The 27,125-nt window shown below is 37.6% G+C and overlaps 1 protein-coding gene across 2 annotated transcripts in view; it reads left to right on the forward strand.

The window, feature by feature from the left end:
- The window catches only part of MAPK14 (mitogen-activated protein kinase 14), a 101,105-nt gene that overhangs the window by 59,231 nt on the left and 14,749 nt on the right, over positions 1 to 27,125 (forward strand). For both annotated transcript variants that reach the window (XM_036766717.1, XM_036766716.1), the window contains exons 3-8: positions 5,199 to 5,257; positions 14,529 to 14,640; positions 15,094 to 15,123; positions 15,507 to 15,554; positions 21,937 to 22,051; positions 22,619 to 22,690. In XM_036766717.1, the coding sequence (XP_036622612.1) occupies positions 5,199 to 5,257; positions 14,529 to 14,640; positions 15,094 to 15,123; positions 15,507 to 15,554; positions 21,937 to 22,051; positions 22,619 to 22,690 (436 nt within the window). The remainder of the gene's footprint in view (positions 1 to 5,198; positions 5,258 to 14,528; positions 14,641 to 15,093; positions 15,124 to 15,506; positions 15,555 to 21,936; positions 22,052 to 22,618; positions 22,691 to 27,125) is intronic.

A 27,125-nucleotide genomic window follows, 5' to 3' on the forward strand; every position in this document is an offset into this window, starting at 1 on the left:
GGAATACAATTTGACTCATTTTACAGAGAGGAAACTGAAAATTCCACCTGTACCAAAGTCAGAGAGAAGGGAATATTCATTCATTCATTCATTCATTCATTCATTTATTTGCAGGGGGGAAGGCAGGGCCGTTGGGGTTAAGTGACTTGACCAAGGTCACACAGCTAGTAAATGTGTCAAATGTCTGAGGCCAGATTTGAACTCAGGTCCTCCTGATGCCAGGGCCAGTGCTATACTCACTGTGCCACCTAGCTGCCCCGAGAAGGGAATATTTAAATAGAATCAGTTCCACACATGTAAACTGGCTGATGTTTGAGAGTAAAAAGACAATATCCAGAAAGCGTGGAAATAAATATCCTCCTAAAGTTCTGGGGAGAGAGAGACCCCCAGGAATCTCCTCCAGTGGTCTGATACCCCTTTGCATTGCTTCTTGTGTGGCCCTGCTTGCTGAATCTCTGGGGGAATCTCAGGACCCTTTGTAGCTCCAGGTTCTTCACTATCCTAAAAGCTGGCTACACATATCAGTAAGGGATGGGATTAATGACAGTCAATTAATAAGCATTTATTGAGTATGTCCCACACTCCAGGCACTGTGGTAGGGACTCGAAATACAGATACAAAGAATGAAACAATAACTCTCTCAGGTGCTAACATAGTGACAGGATTCAGCGTGTCACAGGCCCAGCCTAAAGGTTGACATTTACCAATACCAATAATAGTGACAGCTAGCATTTACGCGTGTGTCAGGCACTAGGCTAAGTGCTTTACAAATTTTTTCTCATTTGATCCTTACAACATCCCTGGGAAGTAGGAGTTTATGTTGTCCTCATTTTACATTGAAAAAACTAATGCAAACAAAGGTTAAATGAACTGCCTAAGGTCCAAGGTGGGATTTGAATTCCGATCATCCTGACTCCAGTACACTCCAGTACACTCTATCCAGTGTACCACGTAGCTGCCTCTAAATCCAATCATTAGAAACTATAGACATCTGATCAATAGACAATGCAAGTCTATGAACCTATGATCTAGTGTCTAATGCCCAATGCCTCACAGTGACATATGACACCTGGGGAGATACACTCACAATTTGGAACTAAAATTAAGCATAATTTCTTAATGGAAAAAAATTTTTAATGTTTTATTGGCGCTACATTCTCTCTCTTTTTTATTTTGTTAACTTTTCCCATTTATAATCTTCTCTTACCCCATAGAAACCTTTTCCCTTTTGTGACAAATAAATTCAGTAAGCAAACAACTCAAAATAGTGGCCGTGCTTCATTCTTATTTATTGTCCATTACCTTTCTGCCTAAAAGCAGAGGATATGCTTCACTGTGAGGTTGTGATTGGTCACTGCCTTGATCAGAGTATCAAAAATCTTTCAGTGTTTTCTTCCTTTGTATCATTGTGGCATTTTATAAATCGTTCTCCTGGTTCTGCACAATGAAGTCTTTAAGATTGACTGAGCATAGATTTTCTATGTAATGATTTTCAATATATTTAGAGCATAACTTTAATACCAAAACATTTTTTGCATCTCACATGTTTTTTATGGAGACTTGTTGCTGTTAATGTGTCCTTCTTAATCTTGGGCCCCATTTTGCACACAAGCATTGGGTCAACATGGTGACTCTGCTGTGAGTGTGCTCTAGCAGCGTGCTCTGTTTTGTGACCACTCAGTCACCTTTTTAATTTAATTTCAGCTTGAGGCTCGTTATGTGCCTTGTGGTTGAGGTGGATGGAGTTATTCTTCATTTGTTCTGGATTTAAGATAGGTCACATGTACAAACTGTTGGTGATTCACACTATCCATGTGAATGCTTTTACATTGGAGACAGTCGCAGTATTATTCACCTTTGCGCAGCTTCTTCCCTTGTGGGTGTTCAGAGCTCTGGGGATAAAAAGTCATGTTTGAATCTTCCCAATATCCTGAGGAGGGGCAGATATTTGTTAGTTTAGAAAGTTCTTCAGTGAACTGTATTCTACTAGATTTTAAATACCAGTAACAAGTATTTGCCTTGTGGTGCTATGGATCCTTATTTCTGGAGCCATTTTCATTCATTCATTTGTGAACTTGCCTCAAACTGTGATATGGTAAGCAACAGCATCAGCACCAGCACCAGCACCAGCACCAGCACCAGCACAACCTGCCTGGAAACCCTTGTTTTCCATTTCTATCTCTCAGCCTTCTAGAGAAGTAACCATAGAGATAGCTCCCCCTTGTCATGCTGAATAAAGAGCACCTGCCTCTCTCTAGTTAACTGGGCTGTGCAGGTGGGGTGGTTAGACAACAGCCCTTTATTTTCTTTACACCTGACTTGCTTTTATAGCACTGCTTCCACAGCTCTCGGATTTCTAAATTCTGTAACAACAATTATAGTTCAGATCCATATGTGTAATGTAAAGGTTGTGTGAACTAGATAGGGTGTGAATGGAGAATTTTAAGACCTAAGTTCTAGTCCAGATTTTACTAAAGAGATGTGTGATAAATCACTTTTAACTCCTTTGACCCTGTATTTTTAGACATAGCCAATGTGGGAATTTGTTTTGCTTAATTACATATATTTGTTACAAGGGTCATACTAGATTTCTGAAGACCCTTCTTCCTCTGAAATTCTATAACTTTTAAGTTTGTTTTTTGTATTAGAAGGTTATTTCTGCAACTAGAAGTTATGATAAGATAATTTTTTATCTTTAATATATCTTAAATAAAACCCTTTTTCTCTTTGGATTGTCAGAATCATGAGTTTTATTCTTTAGAGGACCAGTTAACTTTTCTTAACACCCCCTAAATCTAACTGGTTTTATTATCAGTTAGTATCTGTTGAGCACCTAATATATGTCCAGATGACATGCTAGTGCCCTGCTAGCTGATGTCAAAGACCAGAAGGGAGAGCCGATGAGAGTATATGGATCCATCCATGCAATCTATATTCCAGCACAACAGCTCAAAACCACTGATTAACAGGTGGTTTAGTTGCATAATTGTTATGAAAGAAGTGGACAGGACATTTCAAAATCTTCAAATCTGATATATTTTACTTGAAAACACATTTCCTATCCATCCTGAGGGAAGAGGTCCAAGAGGGAATGTTAAACTATGGATTTGGATTGAGGATAGTATTTTGTTGTTGTTCAGTTGATTTCAGTCATGTCCAACTTTTCATGACTCCATTTGGGATTTTCTTGGCAAAGATGCTGGAGTGGTTTGCCATTTCCTTCTCTGGCTCATCTTACAGATGAGGAAACTGAGGCAAACAGGATGAAATGACTGAAGTCCAGGGTCACACTGCTCGTACATGTCTGAGGCCAAATTTGAACTCAGGAAGATGAGTCTTCCTGATTCCAAGCCCAGTTCTCTATCTGCTACGATGTCTAGCTGCCTATAAAGTAGTATAGGTAAGATTAGATGTAGTTTGGGGCTGGAATGGAGTAGGTAACAGCAAAATAATTTGGCTCTGCCCACACCCTGTACCCTAGTGATTTCAGTCACTTAGCATTTGATAATCCACATTAAGAGAAAAGGAAAACAGGGATAGGTAAGTCCAGAATAATGGGCGTGTGTGCATGCATGTGTGTGTGTGTGTGTGTGTGTGTGGCTGTGTGTCTGTGTGTTTGGAATGTACGCAAATTTATTTTTATTTTTTTTACCTTTACATTCCATTACATTTGAGCCCTCCTTTCTAATGGTCAGTCAACAAGCATTTATTACTATGTACTAAGCTTGAGGCCACAAAGATAAAGTGAACAGTCCCTGCCCTCAAGGAACATATATTCTGATAGAGGCAATATGTACATTTTTATTTCTGATCAGTTGATTATCCATGTTTCAATGTGCTTACCTTTAATAGCCTGTAAACAGAATTATTGAAGAGCAGAGGCCTTTGCTAGGATGGCATAGTAAGAACAGAAGCAACAAGGCATCCTCAGATAAAATCCACACAGCCTGAATGGACACATAGGTAGAGTATACTTGCAGTGAGGTGCGTTGCTGAGCTCCCTGGGCTTCCCTGCCACCTCCAGCTTAAAGCTTAGCAGCAGTCCTTATCTAGAGTATTATTGTACTCTTTCAGAAAAAGCATGGACCATTGTCCTCTCAGACTTGTAGAAGCCTCCTTCTCCTTTGGGGCCTGTGAGTCACCTCCCTGATAAGGGGTGGAAGAGTAGGATCCTCCCAACAAGCTAAGGCACTGAGCTTTAGCATTAACTTTCAAAAACTCTTTCTGGTCCCGGGCTAGAACCCCTCTTTGAACTTTGAAAGAACAGAATTTAAAAGATGTCATAAAAGAAATAGAGAAAGTGGGCAGGTCACAAAGTAAGGGATGACAGATGGGTAGCAAAAGCATTTTGCTATGTGAAACCTAAAAGTCTACCAAGCAAAGTTCCCCGCCCCCCAGCTTTTAGTGAGTTCCAGGCGAACAGATAAAAATAGTATCAGTAAAGAAGTTAAGTAACCAGAAGAGAAGTTGAGATCCTTGAGTCAGGAATTGTTTTGTTTTTGTCTTTATTTCTGTAACATCTTGGCAACTGCCTTGTACTTGGTAAGCACTTAATGCTTGTTGAACCGAATTAAAGGATCTGGGTAAAAAATGTTATGTCACAAAATTTGAAAGTTGTAATTGAAATGAGGTGTTTCTAAACAACAGTAGTGTTAAGAGGCAAAATGATATAGTGCATCCAGGGCAGGCCTTACAGTGGAAAGAATGTCAGATTTGAAAGTCATAGGACCAGAGTTTGGATTGGAATTGGCAATGAGTAGCAGTTCTGCTTACTACCTCAGAGTGGCCATGGACAAATCACTCATTTCTCTAGGCTTCAGTTTCTCATTTGTAAAACTGGCTTTGATGACCACTGATGTCACTTCCAACTCTAAATCTCTGATCCTGTAAGCCCAGGTTCTAGTCCTACCTCTGACACATAGTGTCTGTATGACTATGAATGACTCACTTAATCTTTCAATGCCCCAGGAATTTTTTCCTAAGACAGAAGACTTTATGAACTTTATGCCTTGGTGGAAGAAGTTTCTACCCTAGGAATTTCCCTACACCAATGAAATCACCTGTGGAACTGAGGCATGGCCAGTTTGCACACCACCACCACCACCACCACCACCCCCCCCAAAAAAAGAAGAAAAAAAAACCCTTGTGTTGAAGAGGTTCCATTTTGGAGAATTTAATGCCTTTTTTTTTTCTTATAGGTGATTGGCCTGTTAGATGTTTTCACACCAGCAAAGTCTCTGGAGGAATTCAATGATGTGTGAGTAAATGCTTTGAGTTTGTTAGCTTTTGCTAGCTACAGGTAGGTCAGCATCTCTTTTCCAGTGAGTCCTTTCCCTACTTAGCAGCATTTAAGACTTCAAAAGATTTTTCAGGTAACACCCAACTCTTTGAGAAAAGAAAATACTGACAGATACTACCAACACTTCCCTTATTAACTTCCAACTACAGAATTCAGGGTGTTTTTAAAAAAATAAGGCGAAGCTATCCAAAAGTTTTAAGTTGAAGAGTGCCTTTGCCGATTAGTCCTTATGACACTCTCGTCCTATCAAATTTCCTTCTTTAGCTGAAAACTGCTTCCTAATAAAGTCCACTGAGCCCTGATCCCACATACATTCCTGCCTCTCTTTGCTGCAAATTTTTGAAGGGGAAGAAATGCAAATCCATGGAGTCCTGACTATGGTTCAGTTTTAGTACTACTTTCCCTAGTTAAAATGAATCCTGACTCCTCCTTTTGGAAGCATAGAGTCTAGATAGGGACATTAAATAGGCTTCATTAGTATTGGCAGGAACTAAGTAAGACTTGTCCCTCTTGCAATCATACTTGACACCTGAAGGTATGTGGTTCCATGAAGTTCCTGAATTGACTTTATGAGCTATCCTGCATTACATATATAATAGGTGACCAACCTCTACTCGAGGATATCCTTTAAAAAAAAAAAAGAATAGAGTAGTCTAGCTACCTTAGATAACTTTTTAAAACCTAGAAGAAATAGTGTGTACTATGAATCTTATTGGGAAGGCTGAATTACATTTGTTGTTGTTGTTCAGTAATGTCTTAGTTTTCCCGACTGCATGGACCATAGCACATCAGGCCCCTGTATCCTTCACTCTCTCTCAAAGTCTGTCAAAATTTATGTTTGTTGTTTCCCTGACACCATCTATCCATCTCAACTTCTGCCATCCCCTTTTCCCTTCAGTCTTTCCCAACATCAAAGTCTTTTCCAATGAGTCACATTTTCTCATTATGTGGCCAAAGTATTCAAGCTTCAGCTTCAGTATTTAACCTTCCAATGAATAGCCTGAATTAGTTTCTTTAAGTATTGACTGATTTGATCTTGCTATCCAAGGGACTCTCAGAAGTTTTCTCCAGCATCACAATTCAAAAGCATCGATTCTGCCACACTCAACTTTCCTTATGGTCCAACTCTCACAGCCATGTATTGATACTGGGGGTAAAAATAGATTTGACTATATGGATCTTTGTTGGCAAGGTGATGCCTCTCTTTTTTATATGCTCTCCAGATTTGCCATAGCTTTGCTTCCAGAGAGCAAGCATCTTTTAATTTCATAGCGGCCGTTGCCATCTGCAGTGATCTTTGAGCCTAAGCATAAAAAATCTGACACTGCTTCCATTTCTTTTCCCCCTATTTGCCAGGAAATGATGGGACCAGTTGCCAAGATCCAAGTTTTTTTTTTTTATGTTAAACTTCAAGCCAGCTTTTACCCTGTCTTCTTTCACCCTCATCAAGAGGCTTCTCAAATCTTTTTCACTTTCTGCCATCAGAATGGTATCTTCTGCTTATCTGAGAATGTTGCTGTTTCTCCCAGCAACCTTAATTCCAACTTTTGGTTTATCCATCCTGACTTTTTGCCTGATATACTCTGCATATAAGTTAAATAAAGTGATAATATATAGTTTTGTTGCTTTTCCAGTCTTAAACCAATCAATTGTTCCATGGCTGGTTCCAGCTGTTGCTCCCTGGCCCACATACAGGTTCCTCAAGAGACAAGATGATCTGGTACTCCCATCTCTTTGAGAACTTGCCACATTTTGTTGTGATCCACACAGTCAAAGGTTTTAGTGTACTCAATACGAGCAGAAGAAGTGGATGTTTTTCTCCATAATCCAGCAAATGTTGGCAGTTGGCTTTCTGATTCCTTGGCCTCTTGGAAAAGTAGCCTGCACTGCTGGTAGTTCTCAGTCCACATATTGCTGAAGCCTAGCTTGCAGAGTCTTGAGCATAACCTTGCTGGCGTGTGAAATGAGTGTGATTGTTTGGTAATTTGCACATTCCTTGGCATGGACCTTCTTTTAGGATTGGGACATAAACTACTAAGTTTTCCAAATTTGCTGGCATGTTGAGTGCAGCACTTCAACAGCACCATCTTTTAGGATTTTAAATAGCTCTGCTGGAATTCCAACACTTTCTACGACCCACTTGACTTCATCCTCCAGGATGTCTAGCTCGAGATAACTAACTATACCATTGTGGTTATTGGTGATGTTAAGATCTTTCTTGTGCAGTTCTATTTTGCATTCTTACCACCTCTTAATCTTTTGCTTCTGTTTAAGTTCCTACCATTTTTGTCTTTTATTATGTCCATTTTTGCATGAAAAGTTCCCTTTATAGCTCTAATTTTCTTGAAGAGATCTCTTGTCTTTCCCATTCTCTTGTTTTCTTCTATTTCTTTGTATTGCTCATTGAAGAAAATTTTATCTCTCCTTGCTGTTCTCTGGAATTCTGCATTCAGTTGGGTATATCTTTCCCTTTCTCCTTTCCCTTTCACTTTCCTTCTTTCCTCAGCTATTTGTAAAGCTTCATCAGATAGCCACTTTGCTTTCTTGCTCTTCTTTTTCTTTGGAATATTTTATGTTGCTGTCTTCTGTACAGTATTGCAAACCTCTGTCCAGTTCTTCAGGCGTTCTACCAGATCTAATCCCTTAAATCTATTTATCACCTCCACTTCATATTAATGAAGGATGTTATTTAGGTCATACCAATATGGTCTGATGGCTTTCCCTACTTTCTTCAATTTAAGTCTGAATTTTGCAATAAGAAGCTCATGATCTGAGCCACAGTCAGCTCCAGGGCTTGTTTTAACTGATTTTATAGAGGTTTTCCACCTTTGGCTGCAAAGTGTATATTCGGTCTGATTTCTATGTTTATAATTTGGTGATGTTCATGTGTAGAGTCGCCTTTTGGGTTGTTAAAAAAGAGTGTTTGCTGTGATGAGTGAGTTATCTTGACAAAACTCTATTCTCTGCCTTGTTTCATTTTGTACTCCAAAGCCAAACTTGCCATTCCAATTATCGTTTGATTCCCTAATTGAGCATTCCAACCCCCTGTGGTGAATGTGACATCTGTTTTTAGTGTTATTTCTACATGTTGTAGGTCTTCACAGAGCTGAATAACTTTGGCCTCTTCTGCATCAGTGGTTGGAGCGTAGACTTGGATTATCTTGATGTTGAACTGTTTGCCTTGGATTCGAGCAGATATCATTCTATCATTTTTGAGATTATACCCCAGTGCTGCTTTTCTCACCCTTTTATTGACTATGAGGACTAATTCCATTTCTTCTAAGGGATTCTTGCCCACAGTAATATGCAGTGATCACCTGAATAAACTCACCATTCCTGTCCATTTAAGTTCACTGACAACCCAACATGTCAGTGTTTAATCTTTCTGTCTCCTGTTTGACCACATCCAGGTCACCTTGGTTCATAGATCTTAAATTCCAGGTTCTTATGCATTATTGATCTTTATAGTATGGGACTTTCCTTTGGTCACTGGACACTTCCTCAGCCGAGCTTCCTTTCATCTTTGGTCCAGACTCTTCATTAGTACTGGAGCTGCTTGTAGTTGTCCTCCACTCTTCCCTGTAGCTTATTGGGCACCTTCCAGATTCAGGGATTATCAAGGGACACCCTGATCCTTCTTAACCTCAGATTCTTTTTCTTGAAAATTAGGGGTTTGGTCTACTAGATTTAATGTTCTGTGAAACCTTTATAAATCTTCAAGTATAGGCTTTGTATAGTGTCGGTTCTGAAGTTTAGGGTAATGTGACTGAGCATGTCTGCATCTTTTTGGTACAGACAGAATTGGAAAAACTAACTCACCCTCAGCCAAGGGTAATCATAGTTCTTCGGAGCCATTTAGGAATTTGTTTAGGAAACCTAAGATTTTTCAGTTGCACTTTAAAGCCAGCTTTATGTCTGGATATTAATCTTGTGTGCTAATAGTAAAAGAATCTTAATTGCTTATAAGCTGGACTATTGAATCTCAATCATGTTTGATGTACGTTTGTTGTGCTAATGTTCCAATGATCGCTTTTAGTTCATCACACAATTCTAGTTCCTCATTTTCTATTTCTGGAAGAGTAATGGATCTAACATGCTTCACTTGTGAGGACGCTCATAACAACTATGGGAAAGGGCCACCTGTTGGAGAGGCTTGACCTTTAGGAGGAGCAATATAAAAAGAGTTCTTGACTCTGCCAGATGATGGTTGGGTTGGGGGAAGCTGAAAGAATTCTCTTCCAGAAAGTTGTTCTTGGCTTCCAAACAGTGTGAGGGTCTCAGTGTATAGTATAGATGGCAAAAAGTAAGTATAACTCCTTTGACCCATGTAAGTCTGGTTGAATATGTACTAGGATTTTTCCTCCAAGTATATATAATCTTTTTCAAAGTCAGTTTTTAAAAATTTGTTTTTCACAATAGCTTACATCACTGATATTTGGCAGATGGTCAAATATATGTATATAGACATGTGACATGCATTTACTAAAAATTAAAAGTATAAAAGTTATTTATAGCAAAATAACAATAGAGGAGGAAATGTTATGTGCAGAAAGTGTCACTTATTCCTTTGCTAATATGTTCTTCATGTGCTGAGTATTTACCTAGAAAATTGTCCAATGTATCTTAACTCTCCATTGCTCTGATGGTTTTCAACATTTTGAAACATACTTGGGACTTTTAAAATTAGGGTACAACCATTATTAATTTGCTGTGATTGATTGCTAGTTGGGCAATAGAGAATCTTTCAATGAAGAGTATAAATGTAAAATTGGACTGTAAAAAAAGGCAGCAAAAATAATCCTGAATGCAGATAAGGTGAGAGCAAAAATAGATAAGCTGGTAAATTACCGGATGCTTAAAGGCACTATAGCAAATGAATTTTAAAAAAGGAATCAAAATCAATAATTAACATGTATATATAAAATGCCATAGCATCTAAATAATTTAAAGAATAATTTAAAGAAATACATTGTGAAGTTGACAGTAAAACTGTAATGGTAGAGAAATTTAACTTTGTCTTTGAGATCTGGACAACTCTAAAATAAAGAAAAAATAAGAAAGAAGTGGAGGACCTAAAGAGATTTTTAGGATAGTTATGCCAAAACTGGCACTTACTAAATGGGAACAAAAAAGGAAGAGATATATATATATTTCTCAGGTATGGCAGTGTTACAAAAATTGACCATATATTAGGGCACAAAAATCTCGTACTCAAATACAGAAAAATAAATATATTAAGTGCATCTTTTACTGACTACAATGAAATAAAATTATATTCAGTGAAGAGCCTTTGAAGAAAGAATAAAAAATTAGTCTGAAACAAAATAATTTAATCCTAAAGAATTAATGGGTCAAAGAACAAATCATAGAAATCATAGAGAATTTCATCAAGGAAGGACAGTGATAAGACAACATACCAAAACTTTTGGGATACAACCAAAGCAATTCTTAGGTAAAATTAATATTTCTAAATGTGTTCTTCAACAATAGAAGGAAATAACAGATCAGTGGACTGGGCATGCAATTTAAAAACACTAGAAAAGCAACAAACCAAAAAATTCCAACCAAACATCAAATTAGAATTTCTAAAAATCAAAGAAGAAGTTAACAAAGCTTAAAGCCAAAAAACGTCCCCCACAAAAGCTTTGCAAGGTTACCATTAATCTCTTTGCTGCTAAATCCAGTGGCTTTTCTTCCACCTCTCCTCTTCTTTGAACTCGTCAGTTTCCAATGCTGTTAACTACCTTCTCTCTTTTCTCAGCACTCTTCCCTTCTTTGGCTTTAAAGTGCACTGCTGTCTCTTGGTTTTCATTCTAACCGACTATTTGCTTTCACTCTTCTTTGCTGAATTTTCATGCTTCTTAACGTCTTCATGAATCTCTTCAAAGGCCCTGCCCTGGGCTCTCTTCTTCCTCAGAGCTGTCTTTGTTGGTGCTGTCATCAGCTCCCATGGGTTCAGTTTTCTCTACTCCAGATCTTTGCATCCAGTAGTGATCTTTCTTCCTTCAGTTCCATTGCCACATTAGCACTGGCTGCTAGCCATTTCTATCTTATTAGTATCTTAAATTCAGTATTTCCAATATAGAACTAACTCATCATCTTTCCCCCTAAACCTACCTTTCCTCAAGACGTCACGGTCCTTTTGAGGGCTACAGCCACCAGTCACCCAGATTCATGAACTCCAAATCATCCTCCTTTCTATTCATATGGCCTAATTTAGGTCCTTTCTCCTCCTCTCTTCCAGTCTAGCCTTCACACAGTTGCCAAAAGAATCTTCTTAAAGCTCAGATTTGAGTAAGTCACTTCCTTGCTCAGAAACCACCAGTGGTTTCCTATTGTCTAGAATATGTAGACAAAATTCATTGTAACGTTATATCTGTTGTAACCTGAAGACATTCCTGACTTGCACGCCGACAGAGATTTGCGCTGGTTTAGGACTCCCACCACAATGAATAGAAACAGTATGCCTCATTAGCTTTGTTAGGCATCCTTATTAGTGATAATGGGGACAAATTTGAAATGGTAGTATTTCCTTTTAGGATTTCGTATATGCTGTCACTGCTTCTTGATTTGAAAGAGCTAAGAAGGTGGTGGTATGTTAAATGAAGTATCTTCATTCCATAAAGTTCAGTGCCGCCATGTGAATGCATTAAATGTCAATTTGTGTGACAGATTCTATTAAATTTGGAGCATATTAACCGTCATTGCAGCTCTCATTCCCTCTGATCATCTGAATGTGGTTTCTGTCTGGATAATGAAATCAGTGAGGGGATTTCTTCCTTCTGTTCAGCATGCAAAACATTTGCTGGTTACTAGATGATCTTTGGTACATAGAATCATGCCACTGCTACTCTGCTTCCTAATTTAGTGAGGTCCAATGACTTCTTCGTGTTTCAGCATTTCTGCCTGCATAAACATTGAATCTCACATGGTAATTAGTCATGTGTTGGTAGTGCGGCTGAAAAAGTTCAGATGACTCAATACAACCTTGAGTAAAATAACTCTAAGTGCACCTAGTCTATAAGCAGAGGAACAGAAGAAAACAAAAACAAAAAAGCCCCATGTAGTAGGCAGCCAAGGTAACAGATGAGCAGAGCAGCTACTAAGGAATAGGCTGCTTTCCTCATGATAGGACAAAGAGCTGGAGTCAGAAATCCTGCATTTGAATCTTGTCTCTGACCATGGGTAAATCATCTGATGTGATTAGTATACTTTGTAAATTGACTAGGCAGTGTGGTTTATTAGAAAGAATGCTAGATGTGGAGTCAAAAATCCAGGTTCCAATCCCAGATCTACTTAGCACTTTGGGCAAATCACCTAAGTTCTCTGAATCTCCCCATTTTTCATCTGTAAAGTGAGGGAGTTGGATTACATCAGGGATGTCAAACTTGGCCAGGCCCTTCCTGAATGACCCAGATTAAAACGTGATTGGGAAATGTTAAACAAAATAAATAGAACTACAGTACAACCTAGATAATGTTAATTTGTGTCTTTCTAAGTCAACATGCAGCCCACAGGGATCCATTTCTATTTTGAGTTTGACACTACTGGACTAGATGACCTTCCAGCTTTAAATGTCGAATGCTGAGGGACTAGTATGAGAGATGTCACTCCATGACTGGGTGAAGCATGTATGTCTGCATCGCAGATCAGTGTGGCCTTTGTTTCTTATGCAGACACTCATGTTTCATGTTTGTCGCAGTGAACTCTTTTAGCTTTTATTGCCAAGTACCATGAAATGTAATCCCAGACCTGGGATCCAACCGTACCTCTGACTGACCCATTTGTCTGTTAACCTGTCAGTGCTCTAGGTAACTCTTTAAGGCGATAAGATGTAGAAAAGGTGCTGGCCTACAACAGCAAAAGTTTTGTTTTACCAGTGAAATCTTAGGTCCAATCCCTATCCTATCACAAAACTGTAATTTTATAATTATACTATTTTTTGATCTCTTCAGTTTTGCAACATTGTAAGACTCTTTACATGGGATTTTAAAAAACAAATCCCATGTCAATTTTTAATTAGAATCATCTTTCAAGGTAATAGAAGCAGGTAAACTTATAAAAATAAAGTGAATCACTTGCCTTCTCATGAGTGAGGGAGAGGTCAGAGAGGGAGAAAATTTTCAGCTTAAAACAAAAAAAAATTTCCCCCCAAAATAAATAAATACAAATTTTGGGGGGTAGATGAATAAAAATAAAGTGAGAAACTTTGGTGTGTTTTTGTTTTTTGCCACTTGAGCTTTATGGCTCTCTAGAGGTTCAAAATTGCTTCAGGTAATAATGGAAACTCATTATTTACACATTACTGTACAAGTTGTCATTTGACCTTTGTGAATGAACTGAATGCCTCTATATATTCAAACATATGAAAAATTTTTTTATTCAGCATTTTTAGTACCGTTCTGAATTTTGTATTATCTCTATAATAGTATAATATTGAGTGAGGCAAGACATTATGTCTTGAGTGTGGTAAACTTGTTGGACTTGAATATAGTCTCTCCATAGTCTTATTGTAAAGGTAGGATTAATAACTAGGACCACACCTATTCAGAGAGCTCTGTAGTAAGTGTTTAATGGCTCTGTGGATCACTTCCTCTTTAGATAGTAAACATATCTCTCATCTTTACATCTGTACTCTCTGGTAAATAAATGCAGGAATACCATATTGTACAGTTCCACTTTGCTCATCATTTTTAAATGGGAAGGAGAATTTTAAACAGTTTGGTTGTTTTAAGATATTTTCTTTACATGTATAACCTATGTCATATTGCTTGCCTTCTCAATGAGGGAAGGGTGGGAGAAAATTTGGAACACAAAATTTGAAAAAAAAAACTGTTAAAATTGTTTTTACATGTAATTGGAGAAAAAAATAAAATATTACATTTTTTAAAGATATTTTCTTCATTTTACATCCTGCATCTTGATGACTTTTAACTTCTATTTCTCCCCACCCTGTTTTTTTGGTGAGTGGTTAGGCAAGAAGGAAATAACTGGGGAAATGAGTATTACATGAAGCCAGGTTTAAAAGTGACTCCACCACAAGTGGTAAGCATAGAGTGGCGGTGATTATACATAGTTATTAATGGTAAATTGGTCATAATTGTCAGATTAGCTTATGTTCTATAGCTTACTAAGTATAATGTTGCAGTAAAAAACATTCAGGGCTCTTGTGATAAGAACCTTCTTTGGGATTCTGGAATATTGTGTAACTCTCCATTGTAATTTCTAGGTATCTGGTGACACATCTCATGGGGGCGGATCTGAACAATATTGTGAAATGTCAAAAGCTCACTGATGACCATGTACAGTTCCTTATCTACCAGATTCTCCGGGGCCTAAAGGTAGCGTTTTAGTACTGGTGATCTCTAAAGTGATATTGAAATAATTGAGATGCATTTAGGTGATCACTGTGATAAACCTACAGAGAACAAAGTAGATACAGCACTCCATGAGACTGCTCCCTTTGAGTTTTAACACTTGGAACATTTTGGTATCCTCTTGAGTTTCAAGCTAAAATCAGGTTGCAGCTTTTAAGGTATATATCATGAAAATGCCTAAATCAGGTGGCTATAGAATTCAGTGTTATTCAGTATGTTGTTAGGAAATAATTTACCATTTTCTCTTATAATTTTTAGGACCAGTGTCAGTAATTGCAGTTCTGCTTTCATGAAGATGTGTTGCATAAACTTCTGAATTATAGACTCTGTGTATTGTATTATGTACTGATTATTAAAGAATATGTTGGAGGAGGTATTTTTATTGGTTGATTGACATGTTTTTCTTTTCCCCTATAGTATATTCATTCAGCTGACATTATACACAGAGTAAGTATTTTAACTGACACTTATTTCCTTTGATTAAATATAATGGGAGTGGAGGGACGTTTGGATTTTAGCCAGGTTCTTTATCAGAACGCAGTGCCATTTTTGTAGACCTTGAATTGCTATTTATAATTGCATCTCTGACATTTCTGTAGGCTTAAACTAATGAGAAGGTGGTTATATAGTTTATGCATATACTTAGTGCAACTTGAACTAGGAACTGGCTGTAAGATGAAGTTTATCTCATGTGACTGGAAAGTCTTATTCTATCTAACAAGTTACAGCAAAAGTGAAAGATTAACAGTGGCTGGGGGTTCTCACCTGTGGTTTCAGACAGGATATTTACAATGAAAAATAAAGTTAATCTATTTATTACTTATTCCTAGGACCTGAAACCTAGTAACTTAGCTGTGAATGAAGACTGTGAGCTTAAGGTAAGGTGAAGATTGTAGAATGCAGTTTGCTTTAATTCATGACTATGCATTTCATCCATAAAGTAAAAGTGTTTTGTAGAATGGATTACTGTGCTACAACTTTTTTTTTTTCCTGAGGAATTAAGGCTGTCTCCAAGAATATTAGATCCAGAAAATGTTAACATCATGGAATTTAATAAGCTGTTTAAGTAATAAGAAAAATGATACTAGATAGGTTTTGTTGTTGTTTTAAGAGAAAATACTTAAAGTGAGGAATTATCAGTAGCATTGACAAGAATAGCAGCATTTGATAATGATAGTGATGATGGGCATGAAATAGAAGAAAATTGTAACTTGGGTATAGAAGTTTTGTGGTATGGAGGGGAAATTATGAATTTTTAGCCAAAAGATTTATATGCTAGTTCTAACAGTTACTCCCTGTGTAGATAGTAGGAAGCAGCTGGATATTTTTGAAGAAAAATGACATGACCAGACGCCTGCATTACAAAATGATTCTACAAAAGTCATGAGCCTTTCTGTATATTACTAACAAATTCTGGGGAGGGAGGGGGAGGAAGAAAATTTCAGTTCAAAAGAACCATAAAATGTATCTGGTAGGTGCCTACCAATGCATACTGAGGACTTACATATATGCAACTACAAAAGAGTTTCCCTCTCTTCCCTTTATCCCTTTTTTCATCCTTCCCCACTCTCCCCTCCCCATCCTGTACCATATACCACAATAAGCTTCAAATTGATATGTGATCTAAATATAAAAGATCATCTCATTTTAGAAAAACATCAAAGGAGAGTGGAAGGAGGAATCTTTCACAATATGGCTAAGACAGATTTTTTAGTAAACGAGGGCTAGAGGTGGCCACAAAAGATAAAATAGGTAGTTTGGGTTACATGAAATTAAAAAGCTTTTCCATAAACAAAATTAATGCAACTAAAAACAAGAAGAGAAGCTGTTGAATGGGTTAAAAAGTCATTGCCTCAAAAACATCTCAGATAAATGTCTGATAGGAGTAAGGAATGAGGACTGGACCTGTGATTTCATTAAGTTAGGGCACTTCCAGGCAAGGAATCTCCTGTTATCATTGCAGGCTGGCATCTTCTCTGCAGCTTGTAGTCTTAAAGAGTTACCTAGGGCTATAATGTCAAACTCAAATAGAAGCAGGACTCCCACTGAGCCCTGTGTAAGAATCCTTGCAGGCTACATACTGCCTTAGAAAACCACTTACTAACATTATATATGTTCTCTGGTATTTTTATTTATTTTGTTAAATATTTCCCAATTACATTGCTGCCTGCTTCTAGCCTAGAGCACTAAAAGATTAAATGACTTGCCCTGAGTCATACAATTACTATATGTCAGGGGTGAGGTTTGAACCCTATTCTTCTGTCTTCATCCTCTATTGTGTCACGCTCCTTCCTAAAACTCTGATAGCAAAAGTATGTAAGGACTGGCACAAATATAAAGTTAATGTCCATTACTTAATAGAAAAGTTATCAAAAGATATGAACAGTCTTCAAAATAAGAACAACTTGTCAGCAATGTGAACGGTACTCCAAATCACCAATAAAAAGAGAAATGAAAATGAAAATGTGGCTGAGGTTCTGCCTTGCACCCATCAGGTGAACAAAGTTGCCCCAAAAAAGGAAAATAAAGAATGCTGGAGGGACTGTGGAGAAAGAGGCTCATGTACTGTTAGTAGAGCTTTCCATTCTGTGGAGGTCAAAAATATCAAGAAAATTGCTTAGTGTCCCAGGAAGAGGGAAAGAGGAAGGAGGGAGAGAATTTGGAACTCAAAACTTTTTTTTAAAAAAATGAATGTTAAAAATTGTTTTTACATGTAATTGGGAAAAAATAAAATATTATGTTTTTAAAAAGGCATCAAGAAAGGTCCCATATATACCAAAATAGTTCTAGTAACACTTCCTGTAGTATAAAAAATTGGGAAAACTGAGTGCCCGTCAGTTAAGAAATATGTGAAAAGGGAAAAAAAAGGAAAGAAGATATATGACTGGAATGAAATATTATTCATACGCTAATAAACAGAAATATGTGGAGCACATAGAAACTTGGGAAGATGTATATAATTGAGCAAGGTGAATCAGGAGAACAAAATATACAGTATAAACAAAAATAACAAAGGCCACTGAACTCTGACTTGTTGAATTTTGAACTCTGAATTTTTTTTTCCACACCTGTTAGAAGTCAATTAAAATAGCACAGGCAGGTGGGAGTGAGGGGATATACAGAAGAGGGGACAGATGCAAGAGATATTGCAGAGACAAAATGAATAGGACAGAGAATTGTGGGAAAATGGTAGAATGAGAGTTCAGAGTGTTTCCTTACTTCTTATTGAGGCCCCTCAAAAGTAATAGTAGAAATCTAACAGAGAAAACCATTTTTGTAGAAATTCTCACAATAAAATTAAAATTCAACCGAAATAAGCAAGAAAACCAAAGAACAGCTCAAATGCAATAAAGAGTGAATATATTCGAATAAAAGAAGCAAGGGGGGTAAGCACCAGAAAAAATAAACTTCCATAGAACTATCAGAAATAGCATTAGAAACAAAACAAAAAGTCTCAAGCAATATGATTAATATCACATAGATGTTGGATAATGGAGACACCAAAATTAGCACCCAAAGACTTATGAGAGGAAATAAAAGAACTATTCTTTTACAAGTATGGGAAAAGATAGTTATCAAAAATAAGGGACAGCAATTAAAATAATTACTGTAGCAAAATACAAAATGGCAGTACACTGAAGTATTAAAAGAAACACTTAAAGTAATTCCACTAAAATCAGTATGTAAGCAATGCAGGTGCAAGTGATAGATTTCAGGATAGACCAAAGGGAAGAAATTTCAAGATTATTGATTTCCCAGAAAATAGTGAAGAAGAAAAGTATATGATAACTATATTCCAGGAAACTGTCATCAGGAACTTGCCAGAATTTTTTCTTTAAAAAAAAAAGTAATGTTCTACAAATAAAATTCATAGAACTCTAAGGAGAAACCCAAAATTCATCTCAACACCTTCACATTTAGAATGATAGTGCCCAAAAAATCCAAGCATCAAAGTGACATCAATATGAACCAGCAGAACTTTTTACAGTATACAAGAAATGACCAAAGACATTGCATCATAATCTGTATGAATTTTAAAAGCATATTCCTCAATTCCAAAATCAGTTTTCCATTAGATATAAAAGTTGGATATTTACAAACCCAAATAGCATCAAGAGGAAAAGCAATGTATTTCAAATGAGCCTTTGGAACTGGGCTGGAGGAGGTCAGTCAATAAGCATTTTTTAAGCTACCATGTGCCAGGTACTGTGCTAAGCATTGGGAATACAAAGAAAAGCAAAGGACTATATCCTTGTTCTCAAGGAGCTCACAGTCTAGTGGAGGAGACAATATGCAAACAGCAATGTACAAACGTGCCATATACAGGATAAATTGGAGGTAATCAACAGGGAAAGCACTAGAGTTAAGGGAGCATGGGAAAGGCTTCCTGTAAGAAGGTGGGATTTTAGTTGGGACTTGAAGCTAGGAGGCAGAGATGAAGAGGAAGAGGAAGAGAACAAGGCGGGAACGAGCAGTGAAAATGGAGTCAAGAGATGAGAGGATCTTGTGAGAGAAACAGCAAGGAGACCAGTTTTACAGAATTCTTGAAAGGGTATGAAATATAAAAGAACTCAAAAGGGAGGGGGCGGGCAGGACAGGTTGTGGAGGGCTTTGAATGCCAAACAGATTTTATATTTGATTCTGGAGGTAATGATGAGTCATTGGAGTTTATTTAATAGAGAGATGACATGATCAGGCCTGCACTTGAGGAAGATGACTTTGGAAGCCAAGTTGGGGAGAGACTGGAGTAAGGAAGGACTTGTAGCAGGGAGATCAATTGGGAGATTATTGCTGTAGTGTAGCCATGAGGTGATGAGGATCTGCACCAAGATGGTGACACTAACAGAGGACAGAAGAGGGCCATATGCAAGAGATGTTATAAAGGTAGAAATGAAAGGATTTGACAGCTGATTGGAGGTGGGGGTTGAGACAGAGGGAAGAGTAGAGGATGGCACCGAGATTGCTAGCCTGGGTGACTGGGGGTTGATGGTACCCTCAGCAATAATACAGAAGTTAGGAGGAAGGGAGGGTTTGGGGGAAAAGATAATTTTAGTTTTGTACGTGTTGAATTTAAAGTGTCTATGGGACATACGAACTCAAGATGTCCAATAAGCATTTGGAGATGGAAGACTGAAAGTCAGTAGAGAGGTTAGGATGGGATAAGTATATATGAGATCATCAGTATAGTGATGATAATTGAATCCAAGGGAGCTGATGAGATCACTAAGTGAAGTAGAATAGGAGAAGAAAAGAGGGCAAAGGCAGAACCCTATAAAATACCCATGGTTAGCAGGCGTGACTTGGATAAAGATACAACAAAGGACACTGAGAAATGGTCAGACAGATAGGAGGAGAACCAGGAGAGGATAGTGTCATTAAAACCTAGAAAGAATGTCAAGGAGAAGAGTGTGACTGGCATTGTCAACAGCTGCAGAGAAGTCAAGAAGGGTGACTGGGAGAAGGCCATTAGATTTGGCTATTAAGAGATTGTTAGTAGCTTTAGAGAGAGAAGTTCCAGTTGAATGATGAAGTTGGAAGCCAGACTGTAGGGAATTAAGAAGAGAGTAAGAAGAAAGGAAATGGAGACACCAACTCTTTCTCAAGGACTTTGGCCACAAAAGGGAGGAGAGATATAGAGTGAAAGGGGATGGAAGGATCAAGTGAAGAGGTTCTTTTGAGAGTGGAGGAGACATCCCTGTGTTTGTAGGCATTAGGGAAGCAACCTGCAGAAAAGGAGAAATTGAAGATACTAGTGGGGATGACAAAGCAATCTACTGGAGAAGAGAGAATTGAATGTGATAACATTTTTAAGTAGAGGGATTTGCCTTTGAAAGAAGTCTCACTATGTAAGTCAAGAGTCAGGGCAGAGATAGTGGCAGAAGATGTTTGTGAGATGTGAGTTGAGGAGGGGGAAGGAGAGGCTTGCAGTGAATGGCCTCAGTTTTTCCCATGTGTATACTTTTCATTTATACTATTGTGAAAAATAGTCATAGTTATCTTATTTGTAATTATAAAAGATTAAAAATATGTAGTGTGGTGTTGTGATGAAATATTGTGATGCTATTTTAAAAATGAGAATTGAAATTTTTTAATGGGAAGACAAAATGATTCAAGAAAGGAAAGTAGAATTAAAAGATCTGCATACATACTGAGTCTTTTTTTAAATGACAGCAACAAAACTATTGAGCGCATAGCTCATACTTACATAGTGCTTTAAGAATACAGAATGCTTTCTTTCCAGCCATCCTTTAAAGCGAGTAGCACAAAGTTTTAGCTCCATTTTGCAGACGAGGAAGCTAAGGCTTAGAGAGAGGTAGTGCCTTTTTTTGAATCGTTTAGCTAATATTGGAAATGAGCAGGATATGGAGAGAAGAGAATTCAGAAGAAGACTCGGGGCAAAAGATTAATGTTTTATTAAATATAATACTTTTATCACAATGTAAATAGCTTATATTTTATGATTTTCCATGCATTGACATTTCTGTTCTATTATTTATGTTTATTAAGCTTAGCAAGATATAAACTTTGTTTTTTAAAAATTAGCAAGAATTAGCATATAATTGAATGTAAAGATGAGAGAAGGGAAAGAATCAGTAAGCGTTTCTTAAGTGCTTACTATGTGCCAGGTCCTGTACTAAGCATTAGGGATACAAAGAAAAAGCAGAAAATGCCCCCATCCTCAAGGAGCTTATATTTTAATGGAAGAAGACATAAATATGTAGAGCAGATCAAGGGTAACCTAAATGGAAAAGGCACTCACAGTTGGAAGGACTTCCAAGTAGATAGAATTTGAGCTGGAGTCTCGAAAGAAGCCAGGAAAAAAAGCTAAGAGAGTGGAGATGAGGAGGGAGAGCATTCTAGGCATGAGGGACGGGCAATGCAAAGACATAGGAAGTGGTCCAGCAGTAAGGCTTTAAACATTTGAGACTGAATGGCAATGACACTGACAAAATCCGCTTTTAATAGGTGTGGGAGAAAGACCTTAAGATTTTTTTTGGACCTGTAGGGTTGTAGCTCTGAAGCTTAACGCAGAGATTAGTGCTGGAGATAGGGCTTTGGAAGTCATTTGTGTGGAGATCATAGTTGAAGCTATGTAAGTGAATTGGGTCACCAAGGAATAATTTATAGAGAAGAAGGCCAAAGACACAGCCTTGTGAAACAGCTACTGTAAATTGTCGGGAGGGAGAAGGAGACATCAAGGGACACTGAAAGAATACTTGGAGAAAGTAGAAGGACAGTACCTGGTCTTCTTTCCTTCAGATCCTAGATTTTGGACTGGCCCGGCACACAGATGATGAAATGACAGGCTACGTGGCCACCAGGTGGTACAGGGCTCCTGAAATCATGCTGAACTGGATGCATTACAACCAAACAGGTATTTCTGGCTGATCATTGTTTAACTCGTTATTGAGGTTTTTAAAAAAAAACAACTCACCCCCCCCCACCCAGGCCTCCTTTCTTTCCCTATTCATTTTTTTAATGTTTGTATGTGGTAGCAATCTTGTTTTCATAACCATTGTTCATACTCTCTTGTTTTGCCCTTTTGAGCTTAATTTATTGAAATTTTCAACATCTCCTTAGAGTATTTTTACTTGTGGATGAAGGGTCACTTTGGTATTTGGACACATCATTTTATTGTTAGACTCCATCATCCTGCCCTTAAAACACCTCTTGATGCTTTGTGGACATTACATTACTTCCACCTTAGATACAGCTTTTGATGAATTCTACTTTCTATAAAAGGAGAAAGTTGACAATATCAACTTAGAAACACTGGTATAACCTGATGAATATGATCTTGTCTTATAAGCTGGATGTCTCTGTGTAGCAAATATTTAAGATATTTGAGTTTAAAATGTTCAACCTTGACTTGTTTAAGTTCATTTGTTGCCAAATATACTTTCAGCGCATTTTTATTTCTCTTTGATTTATTTTTGCCTAGTTGATATTTGGTCAGTGGGATGCATAATGGCGGAGCTGTTGACTGGAAGGACACTGTTTCCGGGTACAGACCGTATCCTTTAAGAATTTTTATTTGTTTTCTTTCCTCTTTTTTCAGCCCAAATGAGAGTATACCATCTTGTATGCCATCCCCAAGGAAGGCTCTCAATGGTCTTTGTATTCTACATTTACTTTATGAGATCCACATAATACTTGTTAGCTACAGGTCACTTTTTATAATGAGATGGGGGGAAAAAAATCTCATAAATTGGAAAAGTACATTAAATCTGTGATCTGTCATCTCTTCACAGTGAGTCCCTTATCGCAATAATCTTACTGCAACAGACCTGAATGAGTTTAGAGTTTATGCACTAACAACTCTCAATCCCCATGACAAGCTTAGGTTGCTGTATTGCCAGTATTAACTTAGTACAAGGTGAAATGTGTGGATTCCTTTTTTTTGCTTGGTTATGCTTATCTATTACAGGGATAGTGTTTTCTTTTTTTAATGGCATACTAACAATAGTGTTGTGGAAAAATATGAAAAAATTAAGATAAAAGAGGGCCATCTTATAAAAATGCTTAAGAAAACAGAAGGGAATTCAGAAGGAAACACGTACAAGACAGCTTCGAAAATGACATTGGCATTTTGTGTTTATTTTAAAAAGTCAATTAAATATACTTTGTATATGCAAATATCTTTTTAAAAATTTTTAGTGCTTGTAAAATTTAGAAAATAAAAGGTTTGCACCCTTAAAAAAAAAAAACAGCACAAGGTGCCATCGATAAATAAGGGAGCTCTCGCTTCTCTGATTGAAATGTTAAATCTGTATGTGTTCTCCCTTGTTATGCTGTGTGATAAGGGCAAGGAATGATCACATATCTATCTCTCATGTGTCTCTCTTTCTTTGAACCTCTTTATTTTTATCCAAATTTACCTAATTTTTGATTGATTCAGGGCACAATAAGGCAACTGGATGGTGCAGTGGAAAGAGTGCTGAGCCTGGAGACAAGGAGACCTAAGTTCAGATCCAGCCCCAGACATTTACTAGCCATGCGACCCTGGGAAAGTCACTTAACCTCTCTTTGCCCCAATTTCCTCAACTGTAAAATGCAGATCAGAGCAAATACCTCCTAGGGTTGTTATGAAGATCAAATGAGACAGTAGTTATAAAATGCTTAGGATGGTACCTGGCACATAGCAGGTACTTAATAAATGCGTATTTCCTTCTATCCAATGGATGTGGTTTAAGGTTTATCCAAACACCTTTAACCTACGACCTTCTTCTTTCTGTTAGATTCCTTTGACCATTTCATTAAATAGCAATGTTACTAGATTGTGATTTGCTAAAACTCTGATCAGTCCCAAATTTGTGGCTCTGGAAGATTGAGTTCTAGAGCAAAATGAGTGTCATAGAGATTGGAGATTATCTGTAGATTTTAGTTGCTTGTAATATGTTATAATTGGTTTTTGGCAGAGGATTCAGAATTAATTGCATTTGCCCCAGAGCTGGCCAGTTGTCCTACAGGTTCAGAAGCTACAACACTAACTCACTTGAAAATGACCAAGCAGATCCTGGGGAAAAAAACTGGCCTATACTAGTTAAACTTATATGAGATTGTCCTAGAAACTAGAATGGCAATTTATTAACTTACAATTGGGGATATGTCTTTATAGTAACTATAATATTCATGTTCCCTATTCAGAGTACTTCCTAATACTGTAACTGAGATACCACATTAAAAATCATAACATTGCTTGGTGAGTATGGTGTCCAAAAGAGAATAGTCTTTTAAATGATAATTCTTATAAGCTATAGAAATCCTTATGAATTGTTTTTCTCTACTAGAGAGGATAATGCTTTTCTAATAATAACAGAATACTTGTGTCCTCTAAATAAAGGTGCCACTTTTCCCAGAACAAGACTAGGTGCCTGCTGACAGGAGTCCATTACTTGTGGCTCTCTTATTTTTATTATAAGTTCTATGATCATTTAATTTCTGGTGTTATTTCCTAATAACTTCCTGGTTGGTCCATGAGTGTCTTTTCCTCCTCTGACTTTCTCTGATCCACCTTGTACTTGGAGTTCAGTTTTCCCGCGCACATACATTTGTACTTAGTGCACCATCAAGCATTCTCTTCAGAAACTCATCCTGGGTACTGTGGTCCTTGGCTCATTACCTCCTCTTCTTGATAGTGCGTGCGTGCGTGCATGCATGTGTGTGTGTGTGTGTGTATGCACGCGCTCGCGCACACACACACACCCTAGTTCTGCTGCTTAAGACACCTAGGGCAAGTCGCTGTACCTACTTGGACCATCTGCAAAATGAGGAGTTTGGACTAAATGAGCTCTAAGATCCCTTCCAACTTTAATCTATGATTACATGTGTGTGAATATTAGATATACATATATGTGTGTGATTGTGGGCAGAGTACCAGGCCTGGAGTTGAAAAGACCTGAATTCAAATGCAGCCTCAGACACTAACTGAAACCCTGGGCAAGTCACTTAACTCTCTTTGCCTCCCTTTCCTCGTCTGTAAAATGAGCTAGAGAAGCAAGTGGCAAACCACCCTAGTGTCTCGGCCCAGAAAACCCTAAATAGGGTTAGATAGAGTTGGACCTGACTGAACAGCTACAACAACTATGAATATACCTACATGCATGCTTGCATACGTATAATCATAACCTTCTAACGATGAATCTGCTCCCTCATTTTGTTCCAAAACCCATTGACAACACTAACAGTGAGAATTTTGTGCCATAATTCAAGGTGGGAGGGGGGCAAACTGCCCTTCCTGAATCCTTCATGTCATGTCTGTTTATCCTATACGTGGGGGCTAGACCTGCTAACTCTTTTACTCGGGGTCTGTAAGAAATCCTTTCTCCCATACCGTAGATAAAGTGAGAGTTGGTTGTAGATAGATAACAAAGACTTTGAGAAGAATCTTATCAATAAGCTTTTTAAAATAATTCATCAAAGCTATTTCTAACTATTGAATAACATAACTTTTCAACTAAATATACCTAGACCATATAATGAAATTCAAGTGTAACTTTTCCCTAATTTGCCATCCAATGCTGTTGTTCCTTGTGTGATCACCCTTTCTATATTTATACTGCTTTGTTTACAGATTCACATAGAAGAAGCATCGTTTAGGATCTTCCCATCTATTGTATAATCAAACTTGGCTTCTCTTTCTTTTTTTTTTTTTTTTTAATTTTTGCCAAGTCTGAAAAGAAGCTATTTTGTCAGCGGCCTTTTCTTGCTGTTCTTTAGTTAAATGGTTTTTGACTAGAAAAGGATTTAAAAGAGATGATTGAACATGAGCATAACATTTTTAGTCTTTGTGTTCTCATTCTTCTTTCCTTCAAGTTACCAGAACTTTTATTATCTACCTTTGATAAAATTACATCCCTGCCTCTAGATTTCGTGGTAATTCAAGCTTGTGTGCATGGGCAACATCTGTGCTTTGGAAAAGCTAACTTCTAGAAAGTACTATTTATACTCAACACACTGTTTTCTTTCTGTTCCTTGTATTTTGCTAATCATATCCATTTTGGAACTGGTGATTTTCTAAAGGTATCTTCCTTATTTCTGTTGGAACCCTAAAGTCATTTTTTGCCAGTCAGTGTCCTTCCAGGAAGAGTCTTTTGTTAATAACAAAAGTGTTAAAGAGCACTGATTCTTAGAGTTAATTATATATTGCTGGCTTGGAATTCTCTGCTCTCTGTGGCTTTGCAAAGGCCTACTATTGAGCTTACTCTGGGTCTCCTGTTTACAGAGAGACTGGAATTGTGATGAGCTTGTACAAAGTGATAAAAAACCTGTTTTAGGTCTGTCATTAGAGGATACTAACAACTGTATGAGCATTTAAAGTCATTATATCTGAATTTTTGTATTTTACCACCAATCTAGTGATCTTAAAACAAGTGAAATAATTCAGAAATATGACCAAGGAAGCCCCAAAGTAAAACTGCCCCATGCAGAAAGAATGTGCTTGATAGTAGCTCAGTTACTACATAGGCATTGGAAGTGTGGTTTGTCTGTCAGATGTGAGTTAGTCAGCACAGCTTTCACATGGTCTTGTTTTCCTTTCCTAAGTGAATTTTCCTCCATCCACAAAGGCTCCCTCCCCCTTTTCTCTCCTTGTTAGACAATGAAAGGTTACAGAGGATACTTAACTGGGAGCTATGATGGCCTATTTGCCAGTAACCACTGCCCTGCTGAGTATCACTTTTCTTTCAATTTAGCAAATGTTTTAAGTGCAGAATACTATGCTTTTCTTGGGCATTGGAAACTGTTAACACAAAGGCACTCCAAGAGAAAGGCCTGGAGTACATACAGGGAAAACGACAAATGATCCTATTTGATGGAAGTGCATAGAGGGAAATGACGTTGGGTAAAGTTGGAGAAGTAAGAGAGAGTCAGTTTGTAGAGGGCCTTGGACAGCCAGCGAAGAAGTTGGGACCTTACGTGGGACTATTGTAATCTATCTGTAAGTGTAA

This window comes from Trichosurus vulpecula, chromosome 7 (genome assembly GCF_011100635.1).
Source record: "Trichosurus vulpecula isolate mTriVul1 chromosome 7, mTriVul1.pri, whole genome shotgun sequence".
NCBI classification, from domain to species: domain Eukaryota; kingdom Metazoa; phylum Chordata; class Mammalia; order Diprotodontia; family Phalangeridae; genus Trichosurus; species Trichosurus vulpecula.